We start from the raw sequence: 24709 nt of genomic DNA on the forward strand, positions 1-24709 counted from the left end.
CCTGTATCCTGTTTTTCTTGTGCACTGGGGAAGAAACAGTGTGGCCCCCACCGGGATAGCTAATGGTCAGGGTCTAGGGATGATGGGCATTATAGTTTAACAACATCTGGAGCAGCACAGGTTCCCTGAGACAGGCTGCCAATTTAGGACTACACTTCATGGCTGACCAACCCAAATACAACATACTTGGGCAAGCGTGCTCAGTAGCATCTGTGGTTGTTTTTCCACACCCTGTAGGTACAGGGGCGCCACCCAGTTTATCAATTTGCCATACATTGCACAGCCTGCGAATGGAACTGATAGTCAGTGGCTGAATGAACAGAAGGACTTCTGGGTAACTCTTGCTCCAGTTTCTCCTCTCTCAGGTATAGGAGTCTGGAACAAATACATTTGGGGGCTCAATACAGTTTTCCCCTACCCCCTGGTAAACCCATCATTTTGGCTTAAGTGACACTACCTCATGCTTCCTTGTGCTGAGTCCACAGAACATCTGCGGGATTTATAACCCACTTCCCCAATCTGAGTCTATGCCAACAAGAACAAAACAGAAATATATATTCGCAAAAGGGATGAAGTACCCACTGCTGCTCTGCAGGCTACGTGGAAGAGCAAGGAACAGGGAATCTTTTCAGATACAGATTTAATGGGATAGCATAGAAACAAAGGACTTTCAGGTTCCTCTTTAATATCAGTTGATATTTAGTTTGCAGAGACTTCTACCCCAGCTTATTAGAACTGAAAGCAGAAGGCAAATAAAAGTGCATACAAGGCTTTTAAGGGCATGGTTGTGGTCAAGCTAATTTTGAATCTTTAGCACCAATGTCTCAGAGTGGGGGAGAACGAAATCAAGCCAAGGACTCTGAGCAGGCAAGAAATCAAGTGTTTTCAGCTTAACTAAAAACTACAGAGCATTAGCAAGCACCAGGCAATGTTTGGCTGCTAGTATTTAAATCAGGTTTTTCCAAGGATGATGAAAGACTGGCCAGCAATCTTCTCTTCCCCACCTGCAAATCAAGGGAATCTAGGAAGCTGCATTCAAACAGAGTCAAGACCATAGGGTTAATCTAACTCAGTAATGTCTACACTGACTGGCAGCAAATCTCCAAAGAGGACATTCCCAGCCTTACCCGGAGATGTTACTGGGGATGGAACCAGGGGACCGTCTGCACGCAAGGCATCTGTTTTGTCACTGAGCTATGGCTCTTCCCCAAAGCACCAGGATTGATTCAAACAGTGAGCCTCTCAAAACAAGCTGCTCAGGCAGAAGCAGCTCTTGCGCTAGAACTGCATGCAAGGTTTGGAGAGTTTGCAACCTGGGATAAAATGAGGCTGGTGGATACAAAGAAAAGGGGAAAGTGTAGGTAGACTGAAAAGTATGTAAGGCTGAATATTCACAATTCACACACACCATCAACAAAGCACGAGCCATTTGAAGGCTCCTGCCAGCTCCTTCTGCAGAATGCCAGGGGTTTGCTTGTGGCACCAGGCGACAGGCAGATTCTGGCAGATGATTGCTTTCCCCAGAACACAGCTATTCAGTCGATAGTAACATTTGTTCCATTGCACCTCCTTGCCAGGAGCTACCACAATGCAGAAATAAGAAACAGATTAGCCCTGATTTTAAGTTTTATTACATAGTCGTCATGGCACCACAGGAGTCACAGGAAGCATTCCTGGGCCCAATACCAAAGTCCAAAAAATACACAATAACCCCTGCCCATTCTCCGCTCCCTACAGCGGGTCTTGGCTTGTTAAGCAGGGGACTAGTCTCTTCAATAGGAAAATATATATATGTGTGTGTGTTTGTGTGTGTGTGTATATATATATGAACCTAAATGAAAAAATATACAGTTAGAAGAAGAGTTACTAGCTGGGGAAACTGCTGCTTTGCTTGTGGAGTCTATCAGCTCTGCAGGATCCATCTGAAAGGCCAAGAGGTATAATGTAGTAAAGGCAGAATCAGTCCAGGTTGCATGAGTTTGCTTGGCCTGGTTAGGAGATGGCCTTTGCCTCCGGTAGGAATGCATCCCAGTACTTCACAAACTGCACAGGACACAAGAAAGAGGAGGAAATGTCAGCAAAGGAAAACATAACTGCTCATCTAAAAGTATCTAGTAACGCCACCCCCTTTTACCACCCACTGAAGGGCTTTGTTTCCTTCCTTAATTTTTTTAAGTGAGTAATCAACATGGCCCTGCAAGCTGCTGGGACATCTTTCTTTAGGCAAGAACATACAGCTGTGCTCTGCCTTGTGTAATACACAGGAGAGAGTCTCTACTGAAGGGCCACAGGGCAGCTATTCTTTGTGGTCCACTAGGTTTCGTTCTCATATGGGACCCCACTGGCATTATGCACTGGATAGGAGCAAAAGCAGGGCAACTCTAACGAGACAGATGAGCATTTCACTGGGTTGCGTTGTTCTGCAAGGTGTCTCCTGGGATAAATAGCCAGCAAATGATGAAAGTCAAGGGAAGATGTACATGGCTGATTGCTCCCTCACCTGCTGCTGCGAATGTAACAGCGTCTCCAGGTATTTGGTCACATGAGTTTTGAAATCTTTTGTTTTCTCTTTCTGTAGACAAAGGATGTAAAAGAATAATAATAACGAAGACTTAACCATCCCAACAGGAGGTTGTAGCAAGTCTCTTATGAGACATCAGGCACTAGGATTTGGCTTGATACTAAGGCATCCTGCTTTGTAGACAGCTGCATGCCCAATTAAAAAAAAAACAAAAGCTTTGCCTATTGATGCCACAAAACCAATCAACCCCCAAGATGCCACAGAAATTATCTTACTGTAACGGAACAGTGATAACTGTTTTGAGCAGCAGGAACAGGCAGGCATACGGTTTGCAGATCTACCCGATTTCTAGCCAAAACCTTGCACCAAAGGCAGGTGCGCAACAGCAATTAGATAAGGAGGCAGATATGTACTTAGAACTAGTAGGGTGCCTGCAGAGGAACTGGTTTTTAGTACTAGTACTGAAGCTCAGGACTTACACTGCAGCATCTACACCAGCTTCTCCCCAAAGCAGTGCTGTTCTTTTAAAGCAGCCCAATCTAGAAAAAGGCTTTTTGCTGTTGCTCCTGCTAAACTCACACCAGAAACCTTGGCTGACATACTGCAGAATCACCAAAAGATCCAACAATAGATTTACATCTAGCTGCTGCCCACTCCTGTTGCAGTTTTGCCCAGCAAAATCAAGCCAACAGGTCTGTTTCATGCTAGATTCTGAAGCCACCTAAATACCTGCAGGCCAGTCTCACAAGCTATCACAGGAAGACTGACCAACATTTCCTGGAGCTGCTTTGCAATGGAAACTGAAACCTCCATGTTAAAGCATTCAGTCATATCCAAATCTTTAGCTTTCCTTGACACACAGACTACCAACTACTGTGTATCTGCTTTAGGGCAAAGTTTATCAAATTAAGGGCAGTGAAAGCAGCATCCAAGTCAAACCTAGTTATGAGACCTCTCAACTTCCCCCACCCAGCAATATCTCAGTTCAGAGTGGTAGGAAACCAGTTCCCTGGTCTGCCAGCGCCGTGTTAAACTGTCAAGTTAAAGGGGTTCCAATGTGTTTAATGCAAGTTCTATACCTCAAACCGCAACACCTCCTTCCGGAGAACTGCAGATATTCGTTCAAAGTCTCGCTCATATTGCGTCACACGAGATTCCCACTGCAGAAATGTGAAAAGGACAGATTGTCAGGATGCAGAAGTGTGTGTGTACATCTTCATCACACACAACTTGGCACTGCACGTTTTAACACCCTATAACAGCCATGTAAGCAGATATATAAAGATAAGGCTTTTGTTAAAACCATCGGGTTTCCCCACTAACTGGAGGGGCTCATCTCTGAAAGAACTACGCCATATCTCCTTGCTTACAGATGAAGATTTGGTTCAAATAACCCTTCTGGGTTCCTCGGGGCTTATTAGGATAGGGAGACACACACCAACAGGGATGGAGAGAGGAGACCTGTTAGGTTTGGGTGTCCCTCTCACCTCTGAGATCTCCTCTTTGGCTTGCTGAAGCTTGTCGGGTTTGTTGGCCCACAGCAGCCGAGCCTCCGTTTCTCGTTTCTTCTGCAGCATGATCTGGGCATCCTGCCAGCGTTGCCAGGTCTTCATCCGCTGGTCAAAGGCACCCTGAGGGCAGGGAAGGGCACACCTTCAGAACGGGTCTCTCCTCCATCAGGCAACACCACACACAACAACGAGTTAAATCAGAGCATCAAAAGACCCTCCAACGTATGGTACTCTTCCGAGACAATGGCCGGCTGTAAATGCTGCATCTTCAGTGGAATGTAAGAAATGGCCTTGGGAGGCTGGTAACTCAAACGAAAACACGTTGAAAAGGAAAGAATTGAGTTTGCATATAAATTAAGATGGAAAAGAAGAGTTTCTGTGGGAATGACTGTGCAAGCAGGCAGAGGACAGTAACTTTCAGGGATAAGAAAATGCAGTTACATGAAACTTAGAAAGAAAAATGAAAGATTTAAATTACTATAACCTCACTTGTTGTTATCTGATATACTTTTGTTTTATCTATATGCAGGAGTCGGTAATGGGACAGCTGATGGTTGAGAAATTTGCTAAAAAAAGGATGTTAATTAGAGATAAATCTGGAAAATAAGCAGCATTTAAAAAGGGAAATAATAGAAATATCTGAGAGAATGGGAAGCCAGTTTTTGGAAAAAAATGTGTTTTTGTTGGGTCTCTGGACCGTAATAAAGGTTGATGATGATGATTAGTTTTAAGTTGGCACTGTTTTGTTATAAATTTGAAAAATAAAAATAAAAATTGGTACCTCCCTCCACCTCCAACACATGTTGTGGACAGTGGAACAGCAGGATGAGACCTGGGTGTTCCACAGTCATCAATGCCAGAATAGCAGAGAGTTGTTGGTTTGAGAGAGTTGTTGGTTTGATTACCCACAGACTCATTGCTATTCTGGAATCTGAATGAAGGGATCATGGGAATGGCTAGAGACAATTTAAAATGCCCTTGTCTAATATTAGCTCGCTGAACAGCCCAGTCAAGAACAGTAGCATTGCAAAGGCAGCTAATTAATTAATTAACAGTAACAATAATTTATTATTTATACCCCACCCACCTGGCTGGGTTTTCCCAGCCACTTTGGGTGGCTCCCAACATAATATTAAAAATAGAATCAAACATTAAAAACTCCCCTAAACAGGGCTGCCTTCAAATGTCTTCTAAAAGTCAGATAGTTGTTTATTTCTTTGACATCTGACGGAAGGGTGTTCCACAGGGCAGGTGCCGCTACCAAGAAGGCCCTCTGCCTGGTTCTAACTTGTGTACAGCGACACACCTGGGTTTATTCAGAGCACAGACTTATTGTTTGTATCTCAAGATTCTGGGGCCAGGCCTGGAAGCATTCTGAATGCAGCAGGCCTACGGCTCTCAAGCCCATGACAGGGAACATAGGCATTACACATCAACACATTTAAGCTTCTTGTCAAGGCATTCTCACCCTCACAACAGAAAGAAGGCGAATGTAGTCACTCAGGAGCTCAGCCAGGAGGAAGAAGTCACTGTTGGCCTGTTCTTGGTGCAGCTGTTCAATCTTCTCTTCCACCTCAGCCAGCTGGGAGAGCGCCCGGGACATGGCGGTGTTGTCCTCTGAACTCCCCAGCATGGCTAAACTCTTGGCAAACTGACCCGTATTCATTGACAGTTCTGGTGGGTGGAACAGAAAGCATTAAGCGCAGCAGGAAACGTGAGAAACTAAGCCAGCCAAAGATCACCATTGGAGATGCAGCAATTGGTTACACAATCCACTGGCTTGCACCTCACCGTTTGGTATTTTGGGATATGCTGCAGCTGGAGACTGAAGATGCTACAGAAAGGACCTGGATTACAGTTTGCCACATGTTATGCCAATAATTGCATGTTGCCATTTGCCACGTGGCAGCTTCCCATGCCCTTGGAAGCTCTTTGCCTTCAGTAGCCCCTGGTTGCCCAGAAGGGAATGTGCAAGTTTGGATTGAAAAAGGTTGCTGAGCTGTGATTTGCATGCTCAAGATGCTGCACAGAGATCTATAGAAGTCTTGCATATTTTTCAGCTTTACAAAGCAGGTGCCAGGAGCGAGCCCACAGTAATCACACTGTGCAAGATGGAGTTAACTCTTTGTGATCTGCACAAACTTGGCGGAGCATCAGGCCTCATGAGCACAGCAGTTCATCTCTGGTAGATCTTGCCCTATGGTCAGAGACTGAAAGCCCCTACCTTTTCACGGCTCCCTAGGTGCCCTCCTCTCCAGGGTTTCCCCCAAGCAATCAGAGACTGTGCCTGTGTGAATCCAACCTCTCCTCTGCCCTTTTCCTGCCTCTTCTGGTTCTAGGAGATGGGGGGAAGCTTGTTGCAGCAGGAGGGGGAGACACCTGTGACTCTTCATGAGCGTGACTCATCTCTGCCTCCTGGCCTCCCTCCTCCCTGCTCCAGCTTCTGCCTCTGATTCTGGACTGCTCTCTGCCACAGACTCTCAAGCTCACCACATCCTGTTACCTCTTCTCAGTCTTCTTCCCTCTGACCATTCATTATTGTCCCACCACCACTCCCCGGGCTTTGAGCCTTGTCTGCTTGGTGGTTCCCCAACTGGTTCCTCCCACCTGCGCCCAACCAGTCCATGACAACGAATTGTGATGTTACCTTTCCTGTGATTAACTAGCAGTTCTACAACAGCATGTAGCTTCCGCAGGCGCTGCTCCTCACATTCCACCTCCTGAAGCTTCTCTTCAAACCACTGAAAGAAAGAAGATTCCACCTAAACATTAGGAAGAACTTCCTGACAGTAAGAGCTGTTTGACAGTGGAATTTGCTGCCAAGGAGTGTGGTGGAGTCTCCTTCTTTGGAGGTCTTTAAGCAGAGGCTTGACAACCATATGTCAGGAGTGCTCTGATGGTGTTTCCTGCTTGGCAGGGGGTTGGACTCGATGGCCCTTGTGGTCTCTTCCAACTCTATGATTCTATGATTCTAGGTAAAACCACCAAGGTCTCATTTTAAGGGAATTCAATGCGATATCCAGCTAGGCCTGGAAACACCAGTGTGGTGCCCTCCAGATGCTGTTAAATTCCCATGAGCCCCAGTTAGCATGGTATACTTGGGGATGGTGCAAGTTGTGGTCTGCCAACATTTGGAAGCCGCCATGTTGGCAACCCCTGAGATAGGTATTCACTTCCACAAACACTCCCCAAAGAAATACATTTATGTCAAACATACAGCTGTTAAAAACTTACAATGTCCGACTCATTCATCTTGATGGTCATTTTGCTGACGGCATCAGTAGCTCTATTGAACATCTTCAGAAGTCCAGCTCCACTCAGGGTCTGAGTGCCAACTGCTCGTGGCAACTGTAGGGAGAGTAAAGCCTGATCATCTACAGCAGGGGTCAGCCACCTTTTTCAGCCGTGGGCCGGTCCATTGTCCCTCAGACCTTGTGGAGGGCCGGACTACTGTATTTTTTGCGCCATAGGGCGCACCGGACTATAGGACGCACCTAGTTTTTAGAGGGGGAAATAAAGGGGAAAAAAATCTTTCCCCCCCCCAGCCCCAAAGAGCAGCGTACAGCCTGCGCGCAACCTCTCCTTCCGGAGGGGTTGTGCACGGGTATGTCACAGGCCAAGCCAAGACAGTGAGCGGGATGGATCCCGCTCGCTGTTTTGGCTTCCTCTTTAGCCCCGCGCAACCTCTCCCTGCCGGAGGAGTTGCGCACGGCTATGGCACAAGCCTCTTTAGCCCCGTGCAGCCTCTCCCTGCCAGAGGGGTTGCACGCGGCTATCCCTGAAGCCTTCCGAGCACAGTGCAAGTTCCCACTGTGCTCCTCAGGCTTCGGGTTCCTTTTGCTGAAGCCAGGAGAGCAAGACTCTCCTGGCTTCAGCGAAAGGAACCTAAAGCCTCCAGAACGCAGCGGGAACTTGCGCTGCGCTCCGAAGTCCTTCAGGCGGCTATCCCTGATGCCTGGAGAGCGAGAGGGGTCAGTGCGCACCGACGCCTCTCGCTCTCCAGGCTTCAGCGAAAGCAACGGGAAGCCTCCGGAGTGCGGAGGAAGCGCTCCCTCTGCGCTTCGGAGGCTTAGCGTTGCTATCGCTGAAGCCAAGGAGCCTGCATTCGCTCCATAGGACGCACACACATTTCCCCTCAATTTTTGGAGGGGAAAGACTGCATCCTATAGAGCGAAAAATACGGTATTTTTTTTTTGGTGGGAAATGAATGAATTCCTATGCCCCACAAATAACCCAGAGATGCATTTTAAATAAAAGGACACATTCTACTCATGTAAAAACACACTGATTCCTGGACCGTCCACAGGCCGGACTGAGAAGGTGATTGGGCCACATCCGGCCCCCGGGCCTTAGATTGCCTACCCCGATCTACAGCACTGACAAACTGAGCTACTTGAAGTCTTATATTAAGAGGCCATGAAAGAAGCATGAAGTATAAAAGGGTACCAGAGAGATTCCAAACAGAGGCAGGCAGCAATGTTTGGCAGAAAATATCCCTGAGTTCCATACAGTTCAGAAAATGGAAGCATCAGCCTGTATTCTGCACTAGGAAAAGCCTCTTGTAAAACAGAAAAGGAGCTCTGAGGCCCATCAATTGTGAATGGTGTTTCTTCCCATATAGAAACTGCCTCCTAGGACTGGGTCCCTGCTTTGGAAAGAGACTGCCTGACCCACTTGCTGTTTTCTTTCCATGCTACGTCCTAGTCAGCTGGGATGGACCACCAGGTGGGAAGAGGGGTTTATTGTGCAGCTGCTAACATGTCATATTGTGCTGGACACTGGAGTAGCTCTTGAAATCTTATAAGGTTCTAATCTTGTTCTCTTCCAATTTCATGATAGCTGGGCCCAACAGCTGAGAAGGCCTCTCAGAGTACAAGGCATCAAGACCTCATCCGATCCAATCGCCTGCTAAAGATTAGCATCCTCCTCCAATAAGGCTGCTCAGTGAACAACCCATGCAACCCAGTAACAATAATAGTAATAGTAATTACTTGTACCCCATCCATCTGACTGGGTTGACCCAGCCACTCTGGGTGGCTTCTAACAGAGTAAAAAAGAACACAAAATACGCCAGACATTAAAAGCTTCCCAATACAGGGCTGCCTTCAGATGTCTATGGGTATATTTGTTTATCTGTTTGACATCTGATGGGAGGGCGTTCTATAGAGTGGGTGCCACTACTGAAAAGGCCCTCTGCCTGGTTCCCTGTAACTTCACTTCTTGCATTGATGGAACCTCCAGAAGGCCCTTGGAGCTGGACCTCAGTGTCCAGGCTGAATGATGGAGCGGTGATGCTCCTTCAGGTATATAGGTAAACACCAAGTGGCCCAGAAGCCTTTGGGGAAAAAGTAAAACCAGTAGACCTAATTCTAAATTATGCTTCTGGAGCTGCTAGGAATACAAGCACATGACTTGGAAGCAATGGAGGGATATTGTTACAGTCCCATTCCTAGAACACATTCCAAGTGTTCCCTGAACATACGGGCACTTATTTATGATTTGTGAACTGTGTATAGCAACTAGAACTTGCTTGCTTTCCTTTTTTAAAAAAAGGAGAACATGATACAACTAGGCAACTTTTGTGGTGAGAATTCACCACAAAACCACACATTGACTGGAAAGCCTAATTTCACACCAGAATCAGTGAGCAAGGAAAGCAGAAACAAGCCGTGATGCCTCAGCACGAAACCAGAGGATTGAAACTAGGTCTATTTGCTGAGAAGTTGGTTACAACTACAGAGAGCAACAAAGAGAAGAAGCTGTGGCCATGCTATGCATTGAAGTGTCTAATATTAGCCCTAGTAAAGGTAAAGGGACCCCTGACCATTAGGTCCAATCACGGACAACTCTGGGGTTGCGGCGCTCATCTTGCTTTATTGGCCAAGGGAGCCAGCATACAGCATGTGGCCAGCATGACCAAGCTGCTTCTGGCGAACCAGAGCAGCGCACAGAAACGCCGTTTACCTTCCCGCCGGAGCGGTACCTATTTATCTACTTGCACTTTGATGTGTTTTCAAACTGCTAGGTTGGCAGGAGCAGGGACCAAGCAACGGGAGCTCACCCTGTCGTGGGATTCGAACCACCGACCTTCTGATCAGCAAGCCCTAGGCTCTGTGGTTTAACCCACAGCACCACCCGCGTCCCATATTAGCCCTACACAACTGCAAAAGGAGAAAGTTAACTAAGTTAGCTCCATTCATTTCAATGGCTCTGCTCCAAGTAAACTTTGCTGAATACCACCCAAAGAATACTGACCAAAAAGAATCACAAGGCTTGCATAAGGAAGGGACCTCAAGAGCTTAGGGCTGGAGCACAAGACTATTAAAAAAACCAACAACCTCTCCTCAGTGTTATACGCATCTAGTAATCCCTATGCCATCAGAAACTCCTCAGCCCCACTCCAGGAAGAACAGTCTGAAGTGGCATGGAGTAAGTCCCAGTCAATCTGTATCAGGTGTCACATGTCGCTCACTAAATTGCTGCAAGACTGAGTGGCCCAAGAGCAGCTGACCAGAGGGAGAACACACAAGTGGTTTCTCTGTTTTGACAGAGAAGCTGTGAGAAGGTTTGTGCCTTTCTACCTCTTCTGCAGCTCACCAATGTGTCCGAGAGTACAAGTTCGTTCCGACTGAGAACATCTACAAAACGAATTCCTCAAGAGTTTTACCAAATAAACTATGTTAGATAAATAAAGCGGGCCCCAAGTGCAGAAACACTTTGCAGACAAGTGTTTGTGCACTCAGGTACGGCAGCAAACCAACCTCATCTTTTTCCAAGAATTCCCTGACATCTGGGTCCTGTAGCATGGTTGGATGGTTGACCGTTCTTTGAAGATACCTGTGGGAGAGGAAAGGATGAGGCCAGGCTCTCTTCATTTAGCATTTATTTTTTTAAAAAAGGGGCGGGGAATGCACATTGACATCACAACATTCAGGACAATTGGAGTGTGTGGAATTTGCATTTTGCTGGGATCCACAACCAAGGGAGGAGGGTGTAGAATGTGTGGAGGCAGCTGTTAATGGAGAAGGAGACTTGAATGACAGGGATGTTTAGGTTGGCATGATGGGCAAGGTGCCTGTTTCAGCTTGAAAACGGCTCTTTAGACGGCAAGCAGCAGGATTCTGGGTTTAGAATCAGGTGATGGAGTCAAGCTGCGTGATTGCTCTTGGCGGAGGAGACAGGAGACTGGGGGAGCAGCAATGCTGGTGAAAGCACTGCATCAGGCAAGATGTGCAAGGGTGACATTTTGGAGCTGAATTTCAGAAGCCAAGCTCTAGGCATCTCCACTCCCAACATCAAGAGAGGTAACTTATTCAGGGAAAGACTATGGGGTGCAGCCTCTGCAAAACTGCTGGCTAGCAGGTTTGCTCTCCAACTCATTTGAGAGGCACACTCCTAGATAAGGAAAGGTAACAGAGCAAAACATGTGATGTCTTAAAGGAAGGTGACCCTTTTGCAGTCTGCATCACTGATAGCAAAAGTGTAACAAAGCAGAACAAGAACTGGAACGGTGCCTGCTTCCTCTCTCACTTCCCTATCCAATGAGAGATACCTGAACCTGCTTTCGATTTTAATTATCTTTGCCAGCCCCTGTTTTTATCAGAATTTAACTTCAGCTAGTAGGATCATGCTAGAAGAGGCTTGTTTGTTTGTAAAGGTATGGTTACAGAGAATGTTTTATAACTGATGGAAATTCACAGGATGATGACCCTGAGGAATTTTAAGAAAAAGCATGCCTTGTTAAAATCAGCTTGAAAGCAAAGGAGATACTTTCTTTATTAGGTTGAAGTCAGAGGATTTCTCCTCAGAAGTCAAGAATGAAAAGGAGGCTGTGTTTTGTATTATGAATTATTTCAGGCACTTCTTCCAAAGCTTTCAATATTTGCTCCTCTGACAACACAAAGGAGAAGGGTTAAAGCTCTATGGCTGCCTTCCCCAACCTGGTGCCCTCCAGATATTTTGGGTGGCAACTTCCATCACCCCCACCTAGGCATATGGCTAAGAAGGCTCAGAGCGATCTCTGCTTGGGGATTGGGAGAGCTGTTGCCATTCAGAGAATACTAGAGGGACCAATGAACTGACTCCATATATTGCAGTTTTTCCTTGGTAAAGAGTTTTACATAGCAGAGTAGGCCAAGTGAACAGCTTACCGTGGACTTTGACAACGGTCAACTACAGCAGACAGTTACATGCATGTAGTGATTACCTTTCCAAGGCAGCTCGTCGTTTTTCTAGAAATTCTGTGGAAGAAGAATCTTCTTTCCCAACTTTTACTTTGGTCATTCCTGGAACAAGAACGAAGCGATATGGTCAGCTGTACCTGTGCTGCGCCTTCAGCTTGCTCTCGCTGTGGCTTTCATAGGACAAACATGTCCTCGGTGCAGCGCCTCAGCACCCATGTGAAGAAAACTGCTCTCCACTCTGCAAGCACTGTGCGCAACTGGCTCCAACAGTGCTTGCAGAGCAAGTCAAAGAGCCAGAAAGGCAACAGCACAGGTCACATGAACACTGTGCGTCCAGAAGGGCATTGCTCTCTATAGAAAGCCACAACATTCTGTGTAGAGCCCAAAGGCAGAAGTGCTACAAGAGGCTGAGTGAGGCACATGGAGTATTGGAGCAGAGTAGTAGAGAACTGCAGACGGAAGCTGGCAGTGAAACTTCACCAGTATCAGAGATGCAATATTAGGAAGAAAGTCAGGTATGCCTTATGTGTTTATTGCTCTCTGCAAAGCAAAGAGCAACCAACAATTACACACACAAGGCGCACAAGGACAAGGTGGGCTGATGATGCTTTCTTGTTGCGCAGTGTTATGCTTTTAAAACTCAAATGGCATGTTTTAAGTGTTGATAACCTTGGAAAGCTTAAGATCACAGTATCAAGGGCACCTCAGTTACAACGATGCACTGAAAACAGAGAGCAGAGGTCTGCAGATATGTTGCTGGCAGAGCAACTGACCAACCTCACCTATCAAACTCTTCTCAGGAGGTGGGGGGACGATGAATCCATTTTGTGCGTGCTTCTCCGATAGCTTCTCATACAAGCCCAGGAAGTCGCTGAATCTCCTCTTCACGGAGAACTGCTTATTCCTGAACATTGGCAAAGTGGTCTGAGGAGGACACAATGACATCACGTTAACATGGAGCATCCTGTATCAAGTTATATCTTACAAACACAAACATGTGCATAGAGATGCTTTGCTTGCAGAATTCTTGAAGCTATAAAAATAAACTATTCTTTGCCACTGCTGCGCTGCCACCACACACCATTTTTTTTTTTTTTTGGAAAAGAACTGAAAAACACACAACATTGGCAAGCATGAATTTTACATGCTGCAGTCCTTTGACTGCTTACCTGGGAGTAAACCGCTTTGAAGACAAGAGGACTGAACTCTGAGTAAAACATACTTAGGATTGTACCATAAGAATATGAAAGGCCCTACATATAGTAAAGGTAATGAACAGTTCACATTATTAATTATATATTTCTTGATTTTTTACTCAGACAAAATGACAATGATGGAGATGAAGCTGCTGCTCTCCAGAGGTTCCCAGGCATGGTCAGGATACAATAATTCTACTGAGATAAGGCTGTGACCTGGTTTATGCCACTTTGCTTCCCTTTGAGTATACCATATGAAACTGTCCTCCACCCCAGAAAACTTGTAAAAATGGTTTGCCATGCAGCATGAAGAAGTTATGTTCAGAAGCAAAGACTCTCATGAAACTCTTTGGATCCTGCCCAGTATATGTTTACTATTTGCAGGAACAGGAAAAACACAGGTTGGAAACAGAAACCACCAGCACTGTGGCTGGGCTGCAAAAGGATGAGCAGATTTAACTCACCAACTCCTTGTCTTTTAACTGATCAACTAAACTGAGTACACGAGATGTGCATGTGACTAAAGATTCCAGAGCGGACGCTTCGAGATATTCATGGAAAATATTAAGAAAAGCTTTCTGTTAGGAGCTTCCCTCTTACTGAGATTTACCCAGAACCAAGTGAGCATAAAAAAGTCCTTTAACTCTCAGCTCCAGAAATTTAAGTTGGCCTTAGCTGAGCAAAGCAAAGCTGTAGTTGAACAGTCTGCTGGTGTAACTAGGTATTTAAGTTCTATTTCTTAGCCATTAACTGGAATGTTGTCATGCTGAAGAAGAGACTTGTGTAAGAGGTTGCACACCCCTATTAAAATAGTTTCCAATCATGCAAAAATATTTTTATTATTATTAAGAAGTTCAGTTTTTCTATATCATGCTTTGATGTGTGTGTCTGGGGGTTGGGGTTGGGGTGAGGAGAAGGCCTTTCCTCTGAACTTTTTGATGCATCTTACTGTGTTTTTTGTATTTTCCTTCAGAATGTACTCTCTGGAAGCCACAGGAGTCTGACTCCTCTGCTGCTTCCCTGTAAGGCCAGCACCAAACAATATAGGAAGAGTAGGAAGGGAAGTGACTGTGCTACCCTAAGAAAAGAAACTGGTGTGTAATCAATCAATTGAAAAGTGCATTGACTACCCAAGGTTTGCAGTGCAATACCAATGGAAAGGCAATTTAAGCAGAAAGCCAACTGAAAGGAACTTTGCATTGATTGGACTTGGTGCTACCAAGAAAGAGTGTAAGACATACCTGTGTTGACACCTTGTAGGCCACATAGGCATTCATACCATCTCCTATGGAAAGGAGGAGAAAGGAAGGAAAAATTCAGTTGTCTCTAGCAAACTGCCATACTGAAGCTGTGGGGATGCCTCCTCCTAGTGGGCTCTTGATAAACTGATTAACGGAGGCTGTTGCCCAGGATAGCTAAAGAATCTCTGCTGATTGTTTGAGGGTCATGCCACGAACTGCAAACTAGCTTTGATCTTATCACATGGCTGTGGATTAGCCTGTGTACCTTACGCAAGGTTCTTAGTGCAATCGTGGTGTTTACATGTGCTCAAAGCACATTTGAAGCATACTGAACTCCACACCATTTCAAGGCATGAAGTGACCTCGAGAAATTAAGAATCAGGGTTGTTTTTTGGGGGGGCGGGGCTGGAAAAAGCTGTAATAGGCAGTGTAGCCCAGTATCCACCTTCCCAGAAGTCCTGCTTAGCTCCCAAATGGCTTATGCTATTCTACTGGGTGAGACCCTAGAATTTTGCTTTTTAGAAAACTGTCAGGAAGACAATCCTCCAATATTGAATTCAACATTACCTGCAACAACTCACACTTCCACAATGGCTGGGCAACTATATTTCAGCCTAGCAAGGTGACACAATTTACCTGAAGCTGAACGTAAACTTACCAAACTAGCAAGTATAGAAAAAGGGATGTGAAGCTAAAAATGGCAGGAAGTGAAAAGTTATAAGCACTAAACAATGAATCAATTTAAAAGTGAGATAGTTAAGCAATAGCTCTGGCCGAGAAGTTTCCGGGCAGCAGAGTGAATCACAAGCTGAGCCATGTGATGTTATAACAAAGGCATGCAGAATTCTGGGCTGCATCTCATGTTTCCTATATCAAAAACATTTGGAATTCAATAGGCTACTGCTGGAATAATATGTGCATCAGCTGATTTTGTTGTGGAGCGTGTGGGGGGGGCAGTGAACCATAGAAGACTCCAGAAACAAGTTTGCAATGAAGGTTTTAGAAAAGCATGGTAGTTTGTAATACTGTAAATAAAGTTTACTAAAACAGAGTGTTAGATCTGGTAAGCAAGCAAAGACGAAAACAGTTAACCGGTCAAGGATGAAACATTCTGAACATTTCCCATTTCACTGAATAAATAAGCCCCACTTGAGTATTTTTCCATCTTGCTAGTCATCCCCCATGTATGGAGGTGGTTCAGATGATCCAGGAGGTCTCCTTCAGCTATCCAACCATACAAGCTACAGGATGCTGACAGCTGAAGCTTACACAATAGTGGCTCCTCAGTGGTGCCAAGTACTGTCTCTACTTCCTACAAAGATGAGCCTAACATAATAATTAGTGACTTGTTATACTGCTAGGATCTGGGAGAGCTCTGCACATCTGCCCCAGGCTGAACAATTAAGTAGCTGTTATGGCACTGAAGGCATTTTTTTTTTAAAAAAAGAACACACACAGGATGCTGGCCAAAGAATCCCTTCACTGCACACGGCTTGCTTTTCAGAGCATAGAAAGTCTAAAAGCAAGTAGCATAAATAGATACAGAATTCTTTTTGCAGAATCCTTTCCAGTAATAAAACCTGCAGGATCTGTGCAGCTGCAATAAAATATATGTGCCAAATTATCTATTATGCAAAATAGCTGCATCTCAGCTGGTCTTGAAATATTCCTCTCCAAGAAGTCAACTCCTGGTGTTGCTAGGTGAAAATGGTGCACATGCTTTGAATGCCAGCAAATTGGAAGTTGGTTGTATTAAGTCAGGACCTCAGAGAATGGTTGTGTGCATTCAGCCAACAGCTGCAAGGAAGGTGCAAGCCAGCACACTGTACATTGTACATTTGAATTTTAAGGTTCCTGTACACCAGCTCCCAACAAACTGCTGTCTCTCATTTAAGTAGCATTTTTGGGAATTCGGGCACAAGAGTAGCTGAAGTGCAGGTATTGTTTTAGGCAAGCTCTTGTATTCAGGGCCCAAGTTGCTTTTTAAAGCACAAAGCCTTTTAAAAATGTTGAGCAGTTTAAAGAGCACCACAGAAATTCAGGAGTGAGAGGGATGATGCTGAACAAACTGCTGTACTGCTGCTTCACCCCTCTATAAAGCTGTGCATCAGTCAAAAGCCTCTATAGAATCAGATTAAAAACTAAATATTCAGGTTATTAATTACTCAACAGACACAAAGTGTAACTTAAAAGGATCATCTGTTGCTTGGAAAATAAGCTTGAAGCAATGACTTCAGCACCTGCAGTAACAGAACACAATTGCCTTAAGCTTCTGGTCAAGAACACAATATATGAGACCATCCAGTTTCAGAATGGGCATCTACTGTACAGCCTTATTACACTTGAACATATACAAGTTAAGAAACCCAGGTGATTTATGCTGCTAATAGCCGACTATCACCCACAATGGCACAGAAGGGGAGTGGGAAGTTAACACAGCAATTTATGCAGTTTTTCCCTTGACAGTACTATTCTATCACATTTTTGGCAACAGGAAAAACTTCAGAAACAAGAAGCTTTTGCAGAATCTTGCACTGCTGTTCTATGCAAGAAGCAAGAGCAAAGTATTGAAGCTGATCCATAACAGTAAGTGATGGGGGTTGACAGTTCAATCAGTGCCGTTCTGAGCTCCACCACCGAAAGCAGAACTTTATTACTAGCCTTCCTCAGCCCGGAAGGCAAAACACATACCCATGCAGCTTTCCCCTTTAATTATGTCAAGTAATTTCCATTTCATAGTGACTCACCAATTTTCTCAGGATCACTCACTTCCACTGAAAGTTCAAATTTGTCTTCCTGTTCCTCTTCTTCCAACTGTAAGAGAAGTACATTCAAGTCAGTTAACCCAGGGACTTCTGTCACGACGTGTATCAGGCACAACATAATATTCAGATTTGTGTGTATATTAAATATTGTGTGAATATTAAAAGAGTTAGGGGGTAGATTAAAGGCTCCAGCATGTAGAGCTCATTCATGTTCAATACATAAAAACATAATTTCTAACATAGTACCACAGCTCTGAAGTATCCTCTCCAAAAGCATTTCTATGGAACCTACTGTTTCCTATAAAATTGTCTCCTAAAAAACTCATTTTTGTAAGTTTTTTTCTATTTCTCAGGTTCAATAGGGTCCCCCCCCCAAATATTTATATATAATTGACAAAATAGTAAATGTTGTAAGCTTTAAAGTTGCAAGGCAAGATATATGTACAGTGGTACCTTGGGTTACATACGCTTCAGGTTACAGACGCTTCAGGTTACAGACTCCGCTAACCCAGAAATAGTACCTCGGGTTAAGAACTTTGCTTCAGGATAAGAACAGAAATCGTGCTCCGGCAGCGCGGCAGCAGTGGGAGGCCCCATTAGCAAAAGTGGTGCTTCAGGTTAAGAACAGTTTCAGGTTAAGAACAGACCTCCAGAATGAATTAAGTTCTTAACCCGAGGTACCACTGTATTTTAAATATTACCTGTTAGATGTGGGTATGAAATTAGCTTAGGGATGTAGCAGGCTATTCACAATAGTCACCAAGATTCACCGTTCCCAGGTGAATATACAATATATAACTGACTATATGACTAGACATATAGTCAGTTATATATTGTATATTCACCTGGGAACGGTGAATCTTGGAGGGATGCGGGTGGCGCTGTGGGTAAAACCTCAGTGCCTAGGGCTTGCCGATCGCATGGTCGGCAGTTTGAATCCCTGCGGCGGGGTGAGCTCCCATCTTTCGGTCCCAGCTCCTGCCCACCTAGCATTTCGAAAGCACCCTTAAGTGCAAGTAGATAAATAGGTACCGCTTTATAGCGGGAAGGTAAACGACGTTTCCGTGAGCTGCGCTGGTGCTGGCTCGCCAGAGCAGCTTCGTCACGCTGGCCACGTGACCCGGAAGTGTCTCCGGACAGCGCTGGCCCCCGGCCTCTTAAGTGAGATAGGCGCACAACGCTAGAGTCGGACACGACTGGCCCGTACGGGCAGGGGTACCTTTACCTTTATATGACTAGACAATCACAGAAACACTTACCTCCTCATAGGTTTTTGACTGTGGCTTAGAAGGCAAATTTGCTGTTTTCTCTAAAGAAGGGACAGGGCCGGTCACAGTAGCCATCTCTTTCTTCTGGTTGTTTTGTGTGCTATCAAGAGACAATTCTACAGTGGCATCTGAAAGTGGATAAGATTTATAACTGGGGGCAGAGAACCGGAATGGTTTAGGAATCAGGAAAGATGTTGAGTTTTTCTAGGCCAGAAGAAATGTATCAGGAAGAGCTACTAGACATTATCCTCCCCAATTCCAGCCTGTGTGGCAGGCAGTCAAGTTAGAGATTCGCCGTAATCTTTGGCAATCAAATCTGATCAAGGAATATAAATACGCAACTATAATGCTGCTGCACTCCTTCTTTGTACTAGGCCACAACACCAATTCCTGCTCTTTCTGGATGGATTTATAGTGAAATAATTGCCTAAGTCATACTGCATACCATAAGAACATAACAGCCCCCTGGATCAGGCCAATGGTCTATTTAGTTCAGTATCCTGTTTTCACAGTGCCCCAAGGAAGACTGCAAGCAGGACCTGAGCGCAACAGCAATTTCCCCTCCTGCAGGTCCAAACAACGGTCACCCAGAAGTATGCAGCCTTCAGCAGTAGAGGTCAGGACTGCACTGAGAAGCCACCTGAAAGCTGTCATTTAGGTTATGTATAAACTTTGTTTTCTTCTCCGAACTTATTTTATTGACCTTTTCAAAATACCAAAACAAGAATAAACTTCATTTTGCATAAACTTCATCTTGTTAGCAAACAGTTCCCATCAGTTCCCAAACTATCTGAAAACAAATGCAGTGGTGCCCCGCAAGACGAATGCCTCGGAAGACGAAAAACTCGCAAGACGAAAGGGTTTTGCGGTTTTTGAGGTGCTTCGTAAGACAAATTTCCCTATGGGCTTGCTTCGCAAGACGAAACGTCTTGCGAGTTTGTTTCCTTTTGAAGCGGGAACTGGGCTGGCAGGGAGCGAGCGACGGAGCGACCTACCTTTTCCAGAGGGATCCTCTTCTGGAGAGGGCACAGAGGAGGCAGGTGGGCTGGGATCCAGCGGATCTGGCTGGGTCTCTGCGCCGCCGCCTCTGCCTCTCTCTCTCTCCCCCTACCCACGTGGCTGCTCCATTTTGCCCTAACTGCGCGAAGGCAGGAGGAGGCGGGACAAAGGAGGAGGAGGCATCCACTGCGCTTGGGCCGCCGCGAAGGCACCTTTGCGGGGGTGGGAAGAAGCCGGGAGCAGCTGCCGAGACTGTGGGGAGCCCGGCGGCGTGGTGCAAGGTAACGGGGGGAGCAAGGGAGAGTCCGCGCCGGGTGCTTCGTGCGTCCGCCCTCGGTTCCTGGGCTCGAACTTCCTTTGGCACCTCGTGGAGAGAGAGGGAGAGGAGCGGGCTGGGGCTTTGATGTGGGACGCGGTTTGGCGGAGCGAAGACGCGGCAAGGCTTGGCGACAAAGGAAGGGGGGCTGTTTTCGTGGGGAGGTGGGAGGGGGTGTCTTTGCCTCTTCCCGGCAACCGATCCTCCAGGCTGGGGAAACTCCTCCTGCTGGGGAGCGACCCGCTTTGTGCTTTGCCCGCTATCCCATTATAATACAGTACCAGGGTGCATCCGTGCTTCGCAAGACGAAAAAATCCGCAAGACAAAGAAACTCGCAGAACGGATTAATTTCGTCTTGCGAGGCACCACTGTGGCCAGTTGTCAGTTCAAAAAGAAGAACACATGTAAATTGTGGTCCGGACCTAGGGACATATCTAGGCACACGTACGGCAGATGAGGTGGTTGGGTTTCCTGTTTGGGAGCTTTCATGTTTCAAGTATAGTTTAGTACAAAGACTTGAGGGCCTGCTAATTTCACTTCCTTTAATTAACCTAAACACAGAGCGGCTACTAGCCTGGGCATAAGCACTCCTTGGAGAACATGCAATTATCACAAAACTGTCCTAATTTGAACATGTAGAATTACCAGAATTAGAAATACCATACATTTGTTCCAACTAGCTTTCAGCTAGTTAAATACTCTACCTGGTTTTAAATCTCCAATGATCCTCCTTGGCTCAGATTTACGTGTATAATATTATGACCATCTAATATTATCTACTTAGCGTTCATATAAATGTTCATACAAATGTTCACGTGCGCTATGCTGTAAGTCTTACAACCTTGTAAGATAACTCTGTATTATTACTTCCCACCCACCCCATGTTGCAGATGAGGGCATGGAGGCTGAGATCACCTCCTTGAGCTTGTGGTAAAAGCAAAATTAAAACTGGAGATTTCTTGATCTGTAGTGCCACTACAGCACATCTTTTGAGCTCATGTCCAGAGATTTTCTATAGGAGAGATCTAAAGCCCCATTTCTGCAAAAGGGTTAACAGCAAAAGACTGCTGTAACTGCTACATGGGTTTTAGCAGAAGAATATCAGCAGACAGGCTTGCTTGCAAAGTCAAGGTGTTTGTTTCTAGCAACTTTGTAACACCTTAACACAAAGCACCTCTTCTCCTGTGCAACTGGAGAATCCACAGCAGTGCATGCTTTCTTAAGAACTTACACCATCACACCTGGTAAGAAGACATACCTGCGAATAGGTCCTGATCATCCTGTTCCTCCTGAACACCATTTTCTGTGGAGGTAGTTCTTACTGGTACAGGCGACTCTTTCTTAGGCGACATTGGCTTGCTCTAAGAAGAACAGATAACAGTTATTATACATGTTACAAAGTTAAATCTGTTATTGAAGTATATGCCTGAAAAAATACATTGCATGCCTTCAGCCACATGGATGCCATGTGTTTCACAAAACTCTGCCAACTTTACCAAAGGTACACTTATTTTGCAAACCCATTGTTTTTCAAACCCTTTTTTTTTAAAAAAAAAAAACCTTCCCATTTCAGTACATTAAGTATGTTTCTTCTCAGCAGCTATGAAGAATAAAAGTAAAAAAAAGCTTCTTTGGGGTGGAATTAATAATGCATACATTGGTGCAATTTACACTATTGTGTCATTGTAGTGCTGGCTTATAAAGGCCCACTGTTTCCCAACAGCTTTCTGAAGACACAATGCTCTGGTATCTGGAGACAGCACTGACACTGTTTGCACGGCTGAGTTGCTAATTTCAAAATAAATAAATATTTGCATGAACAGGGTCACAGACCCAAGAGGCACCATGGACAGAGCTGTTGAGGCTAGAAGTCAGACTCTTTGTTGCCAGAGCAATGAGCTGCAGGAGCAAGGCTTGCTGACGACAAACAAATCCTTGGAAGGCTTCAGCCCCCTGCAGCTCTGCCAGATCCATACTGCTTCAGAAGAAGTTCTTATGTTTTATGCGCTCCCTGAAGTTCTAAGTTGCAGAAACTTGATTGGAAGTTTGAGGCTGCAAGTTTCTGCACTCTTTTATTCTGTATGAAAAGGCACAGCTCATGGCAACATGCGGCCCTACAGTTAAATAAGGCTGTATTGTTCCCCAAAATACAGTGTTGTGAGCCTTAGTCCATTCTTCTGCTTTGGTACTTGCATTACTGTATCAGTAAGAGCTAGAAATATGGTACTGTAGGGGACGGGGAATTAGATCAGAAGTAGATATACTATTATCCATGGAGAATTCTTAGAAAGTTACCAATACTGAGCAGAGTAAAGCTAGCCTTTCCAACAGCTCTAGTCATTTTGGTGAAGTTTTGCAAGTTTTGCATGATTTCTACAGAGATTGAGCAACTTCCGGCATCATGCTTACTGATTCTTTCCAGTCAGTTGGTGCCACAGAGTTCTTCCTCATCCCCTTACCAGGAATCTGAATTTCAAGTTCATCTCCTTTTATGTGGGTATCTCAAAACCATTCACTTTTTAGGTTTTGCAGTTTATCCCACAGACTGTTACATGAAAGAAACATTTCTTTCTGGAAACATAAGACCTAGTAAACATTGACTAACTATGACTCTTAGCCAATTAGCTGCATCTAGATAAGATAGGGCATCCACTGCAAAAAAGGGGCTCCACAAGCAGAATTCTATGCCCTGTTTGCAGTTTACAAGTTCCCTTTACATTAACTTAAGTTTGGTAGCAGTAATCTTCTAAAAAAGGAATCAGGATAGGACAATTTTGCTAAAAACTTAATTGCACCAAACTTTTCCCATCACATCAATTATATTTCATCACACGATGAACATCCCCAGGACTGGTCAAAGGATGGTTGAATGAACATGGGCACAGTTTTTTGCATGCAGTAAGAAAGGCTTTTCAGGATGTTGTTGATAAGAACAGGTAAAAATTGTCATTATCAGCAACAGTAAGAATGTGAATCAGTAGATTAAAGTTATCCTCCTTTTGAGGACAGTAGATTAAAGTTATCCTCCTTTTGAGCAATTAAACATAAAGTAAATTCAAGTCTTTTCAGACTAATGGAGAGGATAACTGTTCAGTGGAAAACATACCACTGACTCAGGATGCAAAAGTGACAGACGAGTGTTTAAAGACTAATCAGGTGTATGACCTAGTATTCCAGCAGAAGTGTAACATAAAACAAGCCTCAAAGTAAACAAAATTCATTTTAAGACAAGCAGTAGCAGCAACTCTTAGGAAGAATACAAAATATATGCACTTATGCAGCATGGGATTTAGAGAGCCAAGTCTTATTAGCAAAGAAAGGCTGTGAAACAGAGAAAAGATAATAGATTAAGTAGCTACAGAGAGGTAACATATTAGGCTGCTGCTTTAATGCAATGGACAAAACTGGGAATTAATAATAATAATAATAATAATAATAATAATTTATTTATACCCCGCCCTCCCCAGGCTCAGGGTGGTTGAATTGAAACCTAGACCTGAACTCAACCCAAGTCTAGAACTTTGATCAAACAGTCAACACCAGTGGGACCTCCAGCCATCCAAAAGAGGGGGCAAAGATGATTTTATGTTCTAGATTTAAACTGCTTCCAAGCCTCCACCATGCAACAGATTCATAACATAAGTCCAAGATTTGATTTCCCATCACCATATCCTTACAATCAATCAATCTGCAGCATTCTGAGAGGAAGCCATGCCCACTCTATTGCATGAAAACCAATAAAGAACCTTGTGGCACTTTAAATGCCACCAGGTTTATCATAACACATCTTCAAGTAACAGAGTACAGGAAGACTGCATAAATGGGCTACCCTCGGAAGGCAGGTACAGGAAGGGGGAGGGGAAATGGGTAAGATATTGGCCATTTAGCCCTTCCAGCACCACATGCATGATTCTTTATGGAATTCGTACACCATCTTTCACTGGAAGGTCACAGAACGCCTTACAACACAAAAGCACAACACAAAATGCACGACGAAAACAACACAAGCAGACCAACCGCACCTTCCCACTCGCATGCACACCCTTGCTGAACAACTTCGTGGAAACTAAAGAAGTGGGCAGTTTGCAGCCCGTTTCCGAAAGCTTGCACTGCCATTAAGTTTGCAATCCTACGCACACAATTTCTCATAATATATATATATAATTATGATTTTCAGTTTTATGCATTTCATTAAGTTTGCAGTCATTTGCAGTCACTTGACTCCCTCCCCCTCCCTCTTTCTGCGGTTCCTTAAATTTATTTTTAATATTTTCTGCTCCACACACACACACACAATTTCCGGGGTAGCAAAGCCCCACTGAACCCTGCGAGGCTCCGCTTCGGGCGAGACGATGCACGGGCGCGCCGGACCCGCCGTGGCCCCTCCTCGCCCGTGGCCAAGTCCGCAGAAACTTCTCAAGGCGGCGCTGAGGGGAAGGAGGAGGAGGAGGAGGAGGAGGAGGGCGACGACTGACAAGGCGGGGGTTCTGGTGGTGGTGGGGGTCCCAGCAGGGGGAGGGAGGGCGCCCCCCCCGAGGAAGCCACTCACGGAGCTGCCGGTGAAAATGTCCTCCCCGTCCGAGTCGCTGCCCGCCTCCGGGACGCCCGCAGGCTCCGCCGCGGGGAAAGGCGGAGGCAGCCGGTCCACAGGGGAGCCTCCCGACGCCATGTCGCCGCCGCCGCCGCCACCCGCGGAGGCCACTTCCGGC

At 45.2% G+C, this 24709-nt stretch overlaps 1 protein-coding gene across 1 annotated transcript; it reads right to left on the minus strand.

The window, feature by feature from the left end:
- Positions 1 to 1608: 1608 nt before the first annotated feature.
- On the minus strand, positions 1609 to 24709 carry SNX1 (sorting nexin 1). The gene is made up of 15 exons (XM_080980433.1): positions 24550 to 24709; positions 21259 to 21361; positions 18677 to 18813; positions 17400 to 17466; positions 14653 to 14696; positions 12998 to 13139; positions 12239 to 12317; positions 10794 to 10869; positions 7267 to 7380; positions 6680 to 6773; positions 5501 to 5706; positions 4009 to 4152; positions 3601 to 3681; positions 2501 to 2572; positions 1609 to 2043 (listed from the first exon to the last, which is right to left on the minus strand). The coding sequence occupies exons 1-15, from the start codon at positions 24667 to 24669 to the stop codon at positions 1993 to 1995; spliced, it is 1530 nt and encodes a 509-aa protein (XP_080836559.1). The 5' UTR covers positions 24670 to 24709; the 3' UTR covers positions 1609 to 1992.

The sequence above is a fragment of the Podarcis pityusensis genome (genome assembly GCF_964106645.2).
Source record: "Podarcis pityusensis genome assembly, chromosome: 14".
Classification (NCBI taxonomy): Eukaryota; Metazoa; Chordata; class Lepidosauria; order Squamata; family Lacertidae; genus Podarcis; species Podarcis pityusensis.

Bases quoted from the DNA above. Each gene is read 5' to 3' on its own strand.
- SNX1 (XM_080980433.1), bottom strand. From the start codon at position 24,669: ATGGCGTCGGGAGGCTCCCCTGTGGACCGGCTGCCTCCGCCTTTCCCC. The intron at 7,381-10,793 runs GTTGGTTTGCTG...CTCTCCCTACAG, and splicing joins AATTCTTGGAAAAAGATGAG to TTGCCACGAGCAGTTGGCAC. The intron at 3,682-4,008 runs GTGAGAGGGACA...ACATTTCTGCAG, and splicing joins CCAAAGAGGAGATCTCAGAG to TGGGAATCTCGTGTGACGCA.